The sequence below is a fragment of the Aplidium turbinatum genome, chromosome 15 (assembly GCF_918807975.1).
Source record: "Aplidium turbinatum chromosome 15, kaAplTurb1.1, whole genome shotgun sequence".
Lineage (NCBI taxonomy): Eukaryota > Metazoa > Chordata > Ascidiacea > Aplousobranchia > Polyclinidae > Aplidium > Aplidium turbinatum.
Window position 1 is genome coordinate 1,631,934 of NC_137486.1, and position 17,150 is coordinate 1,649,083.

Genomic DNA, 17,150 nt, shown 5'->3' on the forward strand with positions numbered 1-17,150 from the left:
TTCAAGTTCAGTTCGTTTTTATTTCTGACCATCACAACGAAAAGAAAAAGCAGAGGTCCAGAAAAGATAGAAGCGACAAAGCATGATACCAAAACAGGACAATCAGTTTAAAATATGGCACGGTCGCAACACCTTAATAATTTTTTGTATAAATTTAGATCGATATGCCATTGGCTTCTTCTTTTCAAACCACCCTCTTTGCAGATGACACCTTGTTATCCATGTCAGCAAACTTACTAAATGATCTCCAAAGTAATGTTAACAAAGAACTTCTGCAAATTGTTGGCTTCGATACAACAAGCTTTTTTTGAATTATATTGTAAAACTATGTAGCCTATATGCTAATCAAGAAAAGAGGGAATAATATAAATGAAAACTTTGCAATATCTATCAATGGAACCCAAATCGATCGCACAGATAATGTAAAATTCTTAGGTGTTATATTTGATGACAAAATGAAATGGACACATCACATAGAAAAACTGTCAAATCAATTGCGAAAATCTATTGGTCTTATGTACAAGATTAAGCATTATGTAGATGAAAAAACACTGATGATGTTATAATATGCTCTATAGCCTAGCCTACTCATCTCCAATATGGCATCACAAGCTGGGGCACAGCTGACTCTTTCAATCTTAAAATTCTAAACACCTTGCAAAACAATGCACTGAGATGTAGTAGCCAACTGCAACTACAATACAAAAGTTTCTCCCAAATATAAAGGGTTTGATATACTCAAGATAGAGGATATTCATCGACTAGAACTAAAAAAATTTATGTTTAAAATTCATCATATATATTACCGAATCATTTTGAAAACATGTTCACAAAATCTGAAGACATTCACAAGTAGGCCTATTCAACCAGAAGTGCGAAGAAAGAGTCTAGGCCCAGTGATGGGCATTATCGGAGATAATTTACCTGCGATAATTATCGGCGATAAATTTTTATCGCTTATCGTTATCGCTCAATTATTTTTTCAGTTATTGTTGATCGTTATCGCCAAAGGCAATATTTGATCATCGCCGATAAATTTTATTTCGGATCAACACACAAATGGAAAGAACATGAAAAGTAATATTTTTACTAGCCACCTTTTTAATGAAACTAAAATTGAAACCAGTTCTTCTTCAGTGCCTGAAGTGTGTGTGCACAGCCTAAGCACAGGACGTTGTCAGGGGAGTGGGCACGCCCCCCCTTCAGCGACGGCCCTGACAACACAATAATTTTTAGAGTTGCAATGCAATGAAATGCATGCAATAATTCTCTTGTTGTTTTGCTGCAATCGGCAATCGCGAGTGAATTTTACAATTAAAATGTAAGCGCACAGGCGACTTTGCAGTAAACAGCCCTTTAAGCAGAAAGCAAAATACAAAGTTTGGAATTTTTTATGGTATTTTCATTTGATTTAATTACTTTGCCTGCTGCACGTAAGCGGCAGTGTAACTCACTTGATAAAAGCACCCAACTGGTACCTGAAGGTATAGTTATAAGCACGACGGTTACCTCAGTGGTTTGATTCTGGATCAAGAGGTTGAAGATTCGATACCCACTGCCGCTGTTGCGATTCTATTCATGCATAACTTACAAAAAGTTTTGTCCCTTTACAGTATATTATGTTCGATTTTTTGTCATGTTGATGGAAACAGTTCGTGCTGCATGGGATGGGGCAGCGCTAATCAAAAAAAAATATCGTTATCGGATATTATCGGCGATAATTTTATTGTTTATCGTTATCGCTTAACTTTTTTTTGATTTATCGTTTATCGTTATCGCTTTAGGCATTTTTCGTTTATCGATTATCGTTATCGCTTAACTGATAAATGAGTTATCGCGCCCAACACTGGCTACAGAGTTAGGGAGGCAGCAATCTCGACGGCGTAGGCTACGTGGGCTCAATTCACCCTCGTCACCACTTTTTATCTTTTCAAAGTTCAAAGCAAGAATCAACTCTCTGGCCGAGCGCCAGAAGGGTCACAACGACCTGCAGTTAACTGGTTTACAAGAAAAAACAAAATAAAAAACGTCTGATCTTCAAAGCGTGTGTGGTCATAACACTCCATCCGCTGTAGCGATCCACGGACCACAAACACGTCAACCCCAGTGAGTTGGAATGCACTTGTAGGCTATGTGCCTTAAGCGTTTAAAAAAAAAAAACAATCCATGAAGAATTAACCAGGTAGCCTAATTTATGTACGCAAGTGGGTTGAAGGGTTGTATACAGGTTGGTATACAGGGTTGTATGATAAGTTACAGCATATACGTCAGCCTAAAAGATGAAGACAGCCTCTACGTGGCTGTACTGTTTTCTTCCCTGTGCTGTAGGCTACTCTCCTCTACAAGTAACTTTGACCAGAGCTAAGCACCAGAACTGAAGCCAATGTCTTCACTACGTCACACGACAACCGTGATCACTCTAGCCACTAGTTCAGGGAATGGCTCTTTTCAGGGCTTGTCTAACGGTGATCTCGGCAAACATAACTCATTACCTGAGGCACAAATTTATGTGGTCTTGTTTCGGTGCAACTTCAACACTTGTTGTGTAGCCTACTGTGTAGAGAGCGCAGTGAGATAGAGTACTGTGCATTGGAGTGGCTGTTTTTCGTGTTTTGTCAATTCATGTGATACATCACTTAGATTGTAGCGATCCATTATTTCGTTATATAAGTTTCCCTTTCTTTTACTATAGTGAACTAGTTTAACCTAAATTTATTTCCTAATGTTTCTGTAATTTTCCATGCAATCTGCTCCCGAAGTAAATAAGAAAAAGGGAACAGAAAATAAATGACGATGTCGAAGAAGATAGGCTATGGACAAACTTTAGAAACTGTATGCTGATGACGTAACTTTTACCGAGTTGAGACTAGAAATCTCTAAATTTAATCGACTGGTACAATCTAGTCACTATAGTGGTTTTATATTTAAAAATGACGCTAAAGCACTGGATGTGCTGTAGTGGTTAAGCAAACATCGTTTATGTGAATCAACACCTTATTTATTCATGAGCCATAAGCTTTACCTCACTGTTGCCATTTTATCGCAAGATGTGAAAGAAGTTTTTTCAAAACTTAAGTTGATAAAATCTTACTTGAGATCGTCTAAGGGAGAAAGCAGGCTATCTGCGCTAGCAATAGACTAGCCTACTGTTCATTAAAAGTGATTTAGTCGAGACATCATCTTTTGACGACATAATTGCTGAATTTGCTTCAATGAAAGCTAGACGTATTGAATTTTGAACTTTCAATAAAGTTGAACAAACACTGCTTTAATTCTTCTGTTGTGTGGAATTTTAATCCGCTTTTACGACGGTGTTAAAGGGAGCGGCATTTCGTGCGACAATCCAAGACCGGCATATTGCGTTGCTACGCCACTGGGTTGGGTACGTGGGTGAATTGACAACCAAAAGTAAATATTTGCTAAGACCAGTGGCGTATCCTGGTGGGCTGAGCAAGGGAAACAATAAAACTCGTGGAGGATTTTTTTTCTAGGAGGGTCCGGGGGCGTGCCCTCCCATATTCCGTTGGATTTATCGAAGTGCTTTGAGTGCAGTAGCCTTCCAAATTTTAAAATAGGAGACGACGGTATCACAGCCAGAAAGTGCGTGCCGGGAGCATTCCTTTGACTACCTGACAATGCTTCTGCACAGTTTTTCCTACATCAAGCACCGCGCTTCCTTTGATGGGGGACTCCATCAATAGAACATTCTTGAGATTTGCCATGTGATGATAATGCCACAATTTGTTGATTGGTAATGCCACAATATAGCACAACGTGTTGTTGCTATATATCAGGGCACCCATCGGTTAGCCTATTACCTGGTGTCATCGTCATTGGAGACTAGACCTTCTATACCATGAGGTTTGTACAGAGAACAATCCTTGATTAAGTTGGCTACCGTCTGCATTTTACCACATTCTGTCAAGCCCCAACGCAACATGTCTGCACCATATCGTCCAATACCAGTGAGCAAACGGTTACGCCTTGATGAGGCAAGTCAGTTGTTGATGTGGGCGCTTCTGCACCACGTAGCGTATTCAGCAAGGGGATGGACTAAGGCTAAATCACTTGTTCTCAGCACTGAAAGGCTAGCACCCTACCTTGTGCCCGCAAGACGCTTCAAGAGTGCGTTGCAAGCTGACACTTTTCTGCGTAAGTGTCTTTATTGAGATTTTTAATGTTATTTGACTGTCTAATGAAATACTGTGTGTTCTTGATGAATATTCTAACTAATTTGACTATCTGACTCTATTAATTAAACTATTTCCACATACTCAAACTAAGCTATAATTTTAATTAGTTATCAGAAGGTGTTCGTACAATATTGTAGGTTTATATATCTATAACAAAATGAATTTAAACATTACAGAATAACGAAACAATAAGAGGTTACGAATTATCACATTTAACCATAGCCGTACCAGCCAGGGGGGCAGCTACCCCCCAGTTCTTTCAAAACGTTGCGAATTCGGGAAAAATCTTGCAAATATTAGGGCAAAAATTGCTATATGAAAAGCTTCAAAATTGCATGAATTAAGAAAACTATAAATTAATATCTTTTACCTATCAAACTAAGTACAGCCTCTTATTTGCACAAGAAATGTGCCGCAAAATTTTCATTTAGCACACCCGTATTGATGTAGGCTATTGTATTGCATGGTGATCAAACTGTAGTACGAAATGCATTTAACCAACTGCGTCATGCCAATTTGGGCAGCCACCTAAATATGACTCTAATACTTTTGTGAAACTGCCCAAATCAAAACGCAAAATTTGCTATCCTATAGCTAATTTTATTAATTTTCACAAATGCATCGTGTTGATTTGAGCAGCTGAAAACATGAAATTATCTGATAAAACTGATTAGTCTGTTTATGCAACTGCCCATATTAACGTGAGGCAGTTTCCTCAAAATGAACAAATTCATTATTTTTTCCCATTTACAAAAGCTGTATAATATCGTTTAGATTTGGGCAACAAAAATATAAAATTTAAAAATTATCTGATCATAGTCTATTTATAAAACTGCCCAAATTGGCATGATGCAGTTGCCTCGGTATCAAAATTTACAGTCTTTAATTTTTTTCATAATATCCATAAATGCATCATCTTGATTTGGGCAACTACAAAATATGAATTTATATGAATCTGGTGAATACTTTTATAAAACAATTCGGGTGGAGAGGTTACACTACTTTTTCAACCATAAACGGACATAGCTAAGCTAAGCAACACCACAACATTTAACAAAAACATGTTATAGCCTACCTGTTAATGTTAATGTTGCGGTGTTGCTCAGCTTTGTTTGGTTACTTTTATAAAACTACCCAAATTAAAATGATGCAGTTGCGCCCCAAAATAAAATAAAATAGGCCTATTTAGTTTGTTTATGCAACTGTGTCATGTTAATTTCACCAACATTTAAAATGCTACTGCTGAAATATATAATCTCAAACCAATCATAATATATTCATTTATTTCAAAGCTTTCCAAACTCAAAACCTGCCATGCAAGCTGGCAAAATATTTGCTTTGCAAGATCTTGTATGAAACATGGCAGCTCTCCTTTTTTTCATTAACATCTTGACTTCTGTTCTGTGGAGACAGATCCAGTTGTTTACATTAACTTGACCTGCTTTTTCTGGTTGCAAAAAAATGTTGGCAAGCTGCATGCATAGAAAGTGTTTCTTGTGATGATGTAGAAGCATATTTTTATAGTTTTATGTGTATGCCTATCTTAATTTTGATATTAAACTCATTGGCACAGATATTATACAATGGAGAATTAATTAAAGCACTTGAATGCATACTCAATGAGGCGTTTTAACGGTGTGTAAATCAATATTTGTTACTCCTACCTATCATGCCAAAGTGCAGAAGCATCGAGCAATGCACAAGCAAGGTATCTTCAAAGATGGATTCAGTTGTTCTATCTTGATTACTTTGATAAGAACTTCTAGCTAGCTGGTGATCTTGTTATGTTAGTTTTTCACTGTTATCATGCACCACATAGGCTACACTATATTTGGGCAATTTCTATAAAAGCGTGCATATTTGGGCAAATTTACGTTCTGCCCCCCCAAAATGGTTTGGTCTCGTACGGCTATGCATTTAACAGTCATCCAAATTGTACAGTAGCCTAGAATTCGCCTATAACGGCACCTCTAGGGGATTTGCAAAAACTAACGTTATAGCCGAATTGACGTTATAGACGAACTACCGCAAACTATTCCACAACTGTCTTTTGATTAAAGAAAGAGGTGTATAATCCAGTCAGGGTTACTGTACAGTAAACAAAGAAATTGTTTAAAAAAAATAACCTACAGCGAAAGTTACAAGAAATTTGCGCAATACAGCTCGTTAAATACAGTAGTAGAGAAGTTCATTGTTTATTAGCAAAAAAGGCATTGATCTTGAGCTGTTTCGGTTTTGACACAGCAGCTATAGAGCTGCGTTTTATACGTGATAGGTATTCACGCGGAAAAAAGGTTAATTCAGTTAAAGTCCCTGCTGAGAACGACGTGGCAAAATAAAGGGAAGACATTTTGCAAGCAGCAGCGCTAACTGACCGTTCGAAGTCTAACTGACCGCTAACGAAGATGATGGCTTAAAGTGACGTTATAAACGAACAAAAGACGTTTGGGGACCAATAAAGGGTGCTGTTACATGCGAATTGACGTTATAGGCGATGCTGTTGTAGCCGAACTACAATGTACGTAAAAGATAGGAATTCTGCTGGGACCGAGCGAAATGTTTGTTTGTTTATCTTTATCCTGCATTGCGGGAAAGCGGACTTGAGCGCTATGCATCGGTGTACGCCTTCCGACATACACCTGACCCACGCTGCAGCCGACAGCAATGTCTGTTTCCGGTTGTCTACTCTGCTTATGACTTAAATTTGGTACTACCCATTACTCGAAATCGATCACTAGGTAGAGGCAATTATCGTAAAGTTTCTTGCCCAGAGAAACAACAGCAAGTGCGGGTGGCTGGAGTCGAACATGCAGGCTCTCGACTGCGAGCCCAACGCGCTAACCACTTGGCCACGGCTGCCGACTCTGTGGGGCCACTTGGCCAAGGCTGCCGACGTAATAGGCGAATTGACGTTATAAACGAAGCCGTTATAGGCGAATTCTACTGTATAAGCTTAGCCTACGTTCTAATTTTTATTTTCTCTCGTGTCGCTGTTCGTCTCTCTCTTCAAAAGGCGAGTGTGAACAGTTTTATTTTCTGGTAGGCTACCATTTTAATTCTATTTAGAGCACAGCTTAGATGAAAAAAAATACAAAATCTTTAGGAAATGACGTATGGGTTAAAATGGTTCACTTGTTAACGTGTTTGACATGATTTTGGATTGCTACACAGTAGGCTATGTAAGAAATCGGTCGAGTCGAACCCAAAATTATGTGGGTGTAGCTTCAAAAGGAAGGGTCCAGCTATTAATTTTGACATTTTAGATAGGAGGATAGAGTGTCCATGGGCTATCCTTGGTCAAGGTGTTCTGCACTACTTCCCATTTGTGATGTGAATAAAGAATCGCCAGGTCATCTGCATATTTATTGGAGTAAGTATTTGAAAGGTTATTAGGTAGGCTATACATGTTAAACAGCAATGAGAGGAATCAGATCTCTGTGGAACTTCATTTCTCACACGTCTATGTAGGCCTTTCTTTCATTCATTGATTTCAAGGATGAAGCTGCGGTTGGAGATACGTTTAACGAGGGTCTGTCTGGAATTATCTAGCAGTTTGTGTTAAGTAGGCTACAAACTTTTTAGGTTTATACTTTAACAGGCCGATCGCGAGCAGGAGCGTTCCTGATTGAACAAGTTTTTTTCTCTTTCAAATTCGACGCCAACAGCTCGTAGCCTTAGAATGTTCGGATAGGCTCCAGTTTCGAATAATCGTTTTTAATCTGCTTGGTTAAATGGTGAAGACTTCAACGACACGTTAGGATGGGCAAACTCGGTGCTAAAAATCTACGTAAATAGTATTTTGCGCTCTCATTTGACCAACTCGGAAAAAGTTTTGTTTTGTGATGGTAGCGATGTTTACATTAGTCCATGAGAAATTCCAATATTTCGCTTTGCTCCACTTTTCCTTACGGTAACTTACTACTTGTTGAATGTGGCCTGTCGACTTATTGTACGGCAAAGATATTTAATTACTTGGTTTGCACCTGGATCGAATGTTCTTTTCCATGAAATAATCGGTGTTTTCGAATTAGGATAAGATGTTGACTACAAAAAAAAGTGACACAAAACGGATCACTACTAACTTTCCTGATTCGGACAAAGCTAGGCCCCAACTTGAGGGCGCGACATAAAAAAATTGATCTCAAATAAATAATAATTTTATTGCAACAATTCAAGCAAGAAAAATATGCGACAAAGCGAACGAAATAATAAAACAACACAATTATCCAGCACGGTTTCATAGTTGAGATGTTGTATGATACAGTGGCCATCCCTGTGCAATCAACAAGGCTTAGAAAATTGACGTGATGAGGTACACACAGCTGCATGCGAGCAACGTTATAAGTAGATGACTTTCCAAACCACTGAGGGTTTCAGTAAATATTTTCTACAGCAAAGCGGCGGTGGTCCTTCCTGGATGAATCATAATGCCCACCAATGACCTGTGGTGCTGTTGAAGCATGAAGGGCAACAGAGCGAATACAATATGCAAAGTCTTCAAAACAAAAAATGGAAATGGTGGATGTAGACACAGCATTAACAATTCCGATAGCAAATTAGGCGCTTCAAACGAAATCTTTTTTTCACTTGCGGTATATACCATACACGCAGCACCGTATAAAGCGAAAGCACAGTGTCGGGCCGAAGAATCATATGTTTGCTCTGCGTTTCAATAACAACCTGTCTTCTTGGGTTGCTGAGATTTACTGCGACCATGTAAGAATGTGGCAAAACTTGCCTTGGAAACACTGCTCCAAGGCTAAATCCGAGAAAGTGTAAGGAGGTTTCGTAGTCAACCCAAGGAAACTTAGAAAAAAGGGTAGAGCCCTGTTGCGAACAAAAAACGGGAACTAAAATTTTCCAACTCATAGAGGTCTTAACGTGGCATTGACCACACAAGTTAATGATACTCATGATAATTGTATCTCGCAGTTAGCAAGCCAAGACTGCAATACGCAAAAGTTAAGTGCAAAACCACACAACAATAAACACCATGATCCGGAAGAAGCACATGAGGACGTCATGATGAACAGCGGTGGTTCTGTCACCACGCTCAGGTGGTGCGTTACGGCCATTTTGACATCACAATAATAAAAAGATGACGTCATCTTGAAGAGAATGGAATGGACCACAACCCACAAGATGGCGCGCTGTACTCATGACTGTCAACAAGCTGAGGCTTTGTTTCTGCAATAACGCAAATAGAAATTAAGGAACTAGTAGAAAATTGTTGGCAACAGCGTACAGGACCGAGAATACAGTATCTCCAATTGGTCCCTAACAAACAGCAGCAATATTAAAAAGAGGCCGTGTAAGCCCAAAGGCAAAGAAGTTGCTCAGCTTGTTTCATATTTTCAAAAAGCCTGGGGTCTGAAATGATGGAGTTTTGAGTAAAACCTAAAATTTTAGCTCATATGATGTCATAAAGAAGTGGGGCACGGCCCTTTAAGTTTCGAATACCTCAATTTTTATGTATTTCGAAAATTACTTATCGTAGAGCGACAAAATTGATGTCAAAATACGAACAAGAAACGGTTTCCTGTGACCGCTTGCGACTACAGCTATATTCAGTAGGCGACTATAAGAATATCAATATCATGTAAACGGTAGTGCTCACAAGGGCAACAGATGCAGGTCACGGGTTCAACGCAAAGAGCAAGAAATTCTCAATAAATCATCAATAGACCTTTTCCGAGCTGATATCAATCAAGCGTGACCGGGTAAACACAGTCCTCTGAGATGGCGCAGTCACAACTGATTTTGCTTGAAACTTGTTGCATTTTTGCGCGTGTAGTTGTAACAACATTGCAACGTTTTCTAAGTAGTTTTCATCTGGACAAACGTGTGTTTTAATGACTATGAAACCCAGGGTTAGAAGTCGATAGTCAAAAAGCAATGACTATTTCACTATTCGATAGTGCTCAAAAAAGCAATGACTTTCCGCTATCGACATTTAAAAAGCAATGAATAGCATTTACTAAAAATATTGTATTTTATTCATCATCATAATCCATCGTCGGTTTGTTCCCCACTAGTGGGGGTGGCCGATTGTTTCCGCGCAGCAATTGTTTTAATCCCTTTTCTCCATTTCACCCTGTCCCTTGCATCTTCCTCCTTCAGTCCGACTTTTTTAAATTCATCCTTCACTTGTTGTTTCCACGTTCTTCTTGGACGACCGCGTTTCCTCTTCCCATCCTCCTTTAGATCTAATGCCTTTCTAAGAAAACTTCCTTCCTCCCTCCTTATCACATGTCCATACCATCTTACTCCATTTGCCCTTGCCAGTTGGTCTATGGTCTCTCTCATCTCTAGCATATCCAACAATTCTTCAGTCCTTTTTTCCCTTCTCGTTTTCACCCCACACATTGCTCTCACCATTGACCTTTCCGTTCTTCTCAGGATTGCCAGTTCACTCTCTCTCAATACCCATGTCTCGCTACCATATAGCATTGCAGGCCGCACACAGCTCCGATATACTTTTCCTTTCATCCTTAGTGAAAATTTTCTGCCATACAACATTTCCCCACATTCCCTGAACTTTGCCCAGCCCAATCTTGCCCTTGTTGTCACCGCTGCTTCACATCCACCACTTCCATTTATCCGATCACCCAGATAACAGAAGTCTGTCACTGTTTCGATGCCATGGCAGAACTCATCATCATGGCCTTCCACTACATTCCTTCCTTTACTGCATTTCCCACAAACAAAACACTTCGCCAATCTTGTTGCGGCTCTCTTGACATTAGCACATCTTGCATGTACCCACTTTCCACATTCCTTGCATTGCATTGAATTTCTCATCACTCTCTTGCCTTGCCTTGCCATTATTGTATTTGCGTATTTAATGACCAGAGATGCCAGGTTGTTTTTTGAAAACAAGCAAGTGAATCTAAAAAACAAGCCCGAAACAGGCAAATTAACACAAAAACAAGCCCAATAATTTGCAACCAATACCAATTAGCATAAAGCACGCAGTTTAGCAGTTCAAAATTTTCAATACAACTATTGCAGTCCATAACATCACGTTTATTTCAAGAACGACATTTGTTTACGCCATTCCAGGCAATAATATCTTGAAAAAAAGGGATACAATGTTGACTACAATAAAAACCTCGCAATTTCAGTGTCAAAAACAAGTTTAAAAAAGTTTGACTGCCCAAAAAATAAGCTCAAGAACAAGCAACCCGCAAACTCAAACTAAAAAAAAAACAAGCCCAAACTTGCGAAAAAACCGCAAGGTTGGCAACACTGTTAACCACTCTAAGTTTCGGTAGCCACTTTAACAAGTCGAAATTCTGCCACTGCGAATGACTACAATGCAACCGCCAACCAATCAGAACATGTTATAAGAGGCTACCGTCAATTGTGACCCTTCTAGCACTCAGCCAGAGAGTTAATGCTTGTTTTGAACTTTATTTGGTAATTACAGAAAAAGAGCAATAGCAGTAGTGGGAACCCCTAAGCCAACCAGCTGACAAAAAATCCATCACTTAATTTGCTTTTTATCATCTTCTTTTCGCCATTTTTTACGTCACTTAAACCGTAGCTTATGATTGGTTGGCAGTTTCATTCTAGTCAATTTCAGTGGCAGAATTTCGACTTGTTAAAGTGGCTACCCTAAGTTTCACTGGCATGATTTTTCTGAACTGTGTTGCCGCAAAATTTTCCTTAATCCTTTAAAGTTCGAAAACCTGAAGGGGACTAGGTCGGATAGTAATCCGAAAACTAAATCTCGTAAATTCGTTTTGACGACGAAGTAAGGGAACAACAAAAAAGTAGCTGGAGCCATAACTTTTAGCACATACATTCTTGTAGATTATCTTTATAGGTACCGCAACATAAACATCTTCACTGTGAAACACCATGAAAGCCTAAATTGTATATCCACCTTTGTGCATATGAAAATTGAAATAACTTATCTTGTTTAACTTGGATCTGACTAATTAACATATTTTTCTCTCAGATCAATACTTTAAAAACAATCAACATCTTTATTAAAAACTACATCAGACAGATAATAAATTATCCATACCATAGAGCAGGGGTCCGCAAATAGTGGGTCGCAAGACCATCCACAGTAGGTCGCAAAACGGTTTAAACTTACTATAAGTATAAATTGTATGGCAAAAATAAATACAATCATATACTCTTTGATGTGCTGAGTTTCGTACAATTTTGTGCAAGAAAATTTATACTTTCGATTGTAGTACAATGGTCCCCGCTTATTAAGCCCACGGTTATGAAGCTTAGAAGACACCTTGAGCCAGCACATAAAAACCCTCTCAGGTTATCTCCAGAACTGGCGACTGAAACTCAGCAAAACCAAGACTGTGTCAGCAACTTTCCATCTGCTTAACCGGGAAGCTGATCGTGAGCTGAATGTCCAGAACAATGAAAAATCTCTGTCCTTCTGCTCCGAACTAAAGTATCTTGTGGTGACACTACATCACTCACATACCACCACTATTTGGTGTCACTACGCAAGAAACTGACATCCGCGCTGCGCTACTCAAGCTCCTGACAGGCTCCAGTTGGAGGGCGAGAGCTGACACTTTGAGTGTAGCAGCAATAGCCCTTGTCTACTCTTCAGCAGAGTACAGTGCACCTGTTTGGTGCTGAAGTGCTCACACTAACACAACATCGACACTGCCATAAACAGTGCCCTGCGCACAGTGACCGGATGCCTGCGTCCCACACCATTGGACAATTTTCCCATTCGTGCTAGCATCCAACCTGCTGAGCATCGTCGCGAAGAAGCCACACCCTGTCTCTCGGCCGACGGGCACTGGAGCCTAACCACCTTCTCCACCACAAGATCTCTGCTCCCCTAAACGAGTATCCCCCGACGACTGAATCCAAGACACCCATTTGTGCCAGCCGCTCAGCTTCTGATCAACAAAGCTGATGAACAAGACGTCTCTGCAGCTACTTGGGCGGACCATACATGGAATTCTGAATGGAAGTGAAGTACCACCAGACTTCATTCGTTCATCTCCGACACATGCCCCATCGGCCCGACACTACAAGACAGGCATGGGTGCGCTTCAACCCTCTTCGTACAGGCATCGGGCTATTCCGCTCAACCATGTTCCAATGGGGAATGACCTCTTTCTCCTCCTGTGAATGATCAATGACTGATCATCAATGACTGTTCCATCTTCAAGCCACCTAACGGAGTGGAAGGTCTATGGGTCATGGATGATGAAATCGTGAGTCCGGGGTGGTAAAAGGATGGACCCTCGGTCCCAGAGGCTTACACAACGACGACGGAGAAGCGCACGGTTAATAGGTTCACTCACCTACTAAGCCCAATTTGGTCCATTCCGGAATTACTGAAGGTATAGGAGTGGTAAAAAATTGTTTCCCGTTTAATAAGCCAAAATCGTCAGGTTCCGGTGTAGGCTTGATAAGCGGGGACGACCGTATTAAACTCGCGAAGATTTCGAACGATTGTTTTTTGGGTCGCGCCAACAAATATGTGCGGACCCCTGCCATAGAGTATGACTGATAACTGGATAACTTCCCAGGATTGGCCTAAATTCTTTGTATGATTGGTCTCGTTGTGACGGAACTCATGAGAAAGAATACAAATTCTTTTTGGAAAGTTATATTCATGACATGCATACTGCTGGCAAAGAAGATCGCACCAAGGTATGTATTGAGTGTGTGGATGCCAAGAACAAAATTTCACGTTTTATGCAAAGTCTGATTTTGAAAATTAATATGGAAAATAATTCAGAAACTTTGCTTGAAAGATGTAGGCACATATCAGACTTCTTGTTCGAACAATGTTTTGGAAAGATGTGCAAGGATTTGTTGAAATTGAATGAAAAACATTTGTACTGATTTTTCTACTAGCCTTTGAAAGTCTAATTACTGTTTTTGGTTAAGGTAAAAGCAAAGTGCTACGCTTCACAAAAGAAAAACTCTGACCTACATGAAATTTCTCTGCAATCGAAACAGGATGGAAATGTCCGTGAAGCAAAGTGCTCCTGCAAAGCTGGGTATGTATCCATCTTCTACTATGTAGAGTTTTTCTTTGGGTATTAAAGTATAAAAAAACTCTATAAATGGATGTATAACTGCAGACAATGGCACACCGTTTCGGCCTGTCAGTGGGGTTGATTTTGGTATATATAGTGTATGTACAGTACTGGTAACTAACACACAGTAGTATCGTTTTTACAGATCGGGTGGGAAATGCAGCCATGTGATTGCATTAATGTATAATCTACGGGACTTTCAGGCACGTAAACTCCATGAAGTTCCTGCAGATGAGTCAAAAACCAGCAAAGAACAACAGTGGCATAAACCAAGAAACGTTTTACATGCCTTAGACTCAGAACCCATAATGAAGTGCACCTTTGCAAAAGCCACCACTGATAAACATGGAAAAGGGATAAAAAGTCCAGTCTAGGCCAAAATGGTAGATATTAGAACCTTTCTTTACGACAACCATTCACTGAGTCCGAATTAAAGAACATCTCCGATTCATGTTTAGAGATTGCAAATGACATCCCTTTATCGTATATGATCGGGTCTGACACCGGACTCAAAAGTACCCATTATGAACAGTATACCATGGGTTCATTTCTGAGCTATCAGCTTAGTGGTCAGACAAGCGGTTCCGACACCCAACTTGAGTTCGTAACAAATGACATTGCTGCGGCAGAAAACAATTCACATGCTGTAAGATAGATTGTAACTCGGACGTTACATTAAAGTTTTTGTCAGCCATTATTACATCACCTTTTTGTAGTTCACCAACTGTCACTTTATATTGCAATAAATTCAGAAAACCACATCTTTTGCAGATTTCTTTATCACCAATACATCCTGTGTACAGTTGGGATGCAAGCATAATTGCACCTTATGAATCCACACCAATCAATCCTTTTAAAGTGTTTGTGGATTTATAATTGGAGAAAGTTTGTGATTGCCGCACCATTGATGATGGGATTTGAACCTTTATTTCAGTCCAGTCGATCATGATCATCTTGCATGTAGGATAATCAGTTCGAAACTATGATGTCATATTTTTTATGATAACATCACGGCGGGAAAAAAAACATTTACACTTCCCAAACGGAAATACATGAGGTTAATCCAGGTGTAAAATATGCGATGTACTGATGTTAAACTAACATCAAACCTGGTTGAAAGGTCTTTATAAAATACACCAAGTCGTAGCTTCATCAATACCAGTAAAAACTCATCTTCAAGTGACAATTTGTAACAATCTTCTGGCATTGTATTACCCTTTTGATCACTACCATTAAAAAAGAAATGTTCAGCTTCATTTACTTCATCTAATTCAAAGAATTTCTGTCCAGAAATTCCAGTTTTGCGTACCTTAGTGCCATAATATAAAAGATTTCGACGGTTTTACCCAGGTGGTCACAGCGGTAAACCATAATCTCTTCGTGGGAAAATTGTAACATATAGTTCCCGGATCCGTTCGTCTGCATGTAATGACCGAAAAAGAAACACTCCTCGAAACGTCTATTCAAAAAGTGTATTCCTGTAAAATTAGCCTGCGGCTATCGAAAATGGGACGCAACACCGTACGCCTCTAAAACTGTCACTACAGAACAGATTACTTGGATAAAAGACGGAAAATTTGTCCAGCTAGCAAGCACCAAGCAAACAGTTAAATATGCGACTGACTTCCAACAAACAATTTTACGAATGACTAGAATAATTTTCAATATCTCAAATGCACGTACACAGTAACTGTGACGCAATAATGAAAGACATTGTCACGCAATTCAAACCCGTGTTCAAAGGTAGTGATGCAATATTTCATCAGGTCTTACGACCGATGGTGCAATATTTGGACATTTTCTCGCAATTTCCATGACGTAAGATGCCAGCTAGGTTAAGTAGACCATAACGGTTTTTATATGACGTTTGATTTGGTGAACAATTGGCTGGAACACCAGGTAAAATCAGGTTCAGCAATAGATCAAACATTTGACAACTCTCTAAGCCAGTGTGAAATTGAAGAAGACTTGAGTCTTTGTGATCTCTTAAATATTTGTAACCAAAGTTTATCACAGGGTTGTTTGTTTGAGTTGCCTTCTCCATACATTCTTGCTTGTCATCATTTTCCACAGAAGTTTTATGGTATGCTAGTTATGGTCTTTTGCTGGGCTGCTTCCATGGAAATGTTGTAGGAACAGGATCAGCAACGAGACACTTTTTAGAACGGTGTACCTTCATATCTTCTTCACTTAAATGTGAATATACTTTCCATCAGATGAAACAAAATTTGCACGCTTTGTGCTGGCTTCCCACATCTAAAAAATAAACAATCCAATCAAGTGACAATACAACTAATTACAGTGATCTGTGACAATACACCAGCAGAACACCTTCAGCAGCACAATGTTACAACAGTACCGGTACACTGTGATACGTATTAAATCATGCTTTATTTGAAGCTGGGTTAGGGTAGGCCCAACATATACCCAGCAATTTGATAAGCCTTTAGTTACATAATCTAAAATAGAATTTATACCTTTCTTGCTCATTTATTCCAGGGAATTGAAATAAGGATATTCCTGGCATAGATGCATTGTTGTTACAACCAAACACGAAACAGCTTTTCATGGTGTTTCACAGTGAAGATGTTTATGTTGCTGTACCTATAAAGATAATCTACAAGAATGTATGCGCTAAAAGTTATGGCTCCAGCAGGACTCTCCAGTAATCACAGTCGTTTTTATGAAATAAAGTGCTTGTTTGAACTATTTTGGTTTACAAAGGAAAATACACAATTTAGGATTGCAGGCTACCGGTGTGGTAGTTAATTAATATAATCTGAACTGAATCTCAACATAATCTAAATTTCTGACTTTGTAACCTACCGGTAGGCTACTGCACTCAAGTTTACATATGATCATAACTTACCCTGTTAGTAACGAATGCAAGATTATAGGTTTCATAGTCATTAAA

At 39.3% G+C, this 17,150-nt stretch overlaps 1 protein-coding gene across 1 annotated transcript in view; it reads right to left on the minus strand.

Moving 5' to 3' along the window:
• Positions 1–8,334: 8,334 nt before the first annotated feature.
• The window catches only part of LOC145784666 (meiosis regulator and mRNA stability factor 1-like), a 66,367-nt gene continuing 57,551 nt past the window's right edge, over positions 8,335–17,150 (minus strand). Inside the window, exon 31 of the mRNA XM_082596532.1 lies at positions 8,335–9,380. Coding sequence (XP_082452658.1) covers positions 9,298–9,380 — 83 coding nt within the window. The 3' untranslated portion in view covers positions 8,335–9,297. The remainder of the gene's footprint in view (positions 9,381–17,150) is intronic.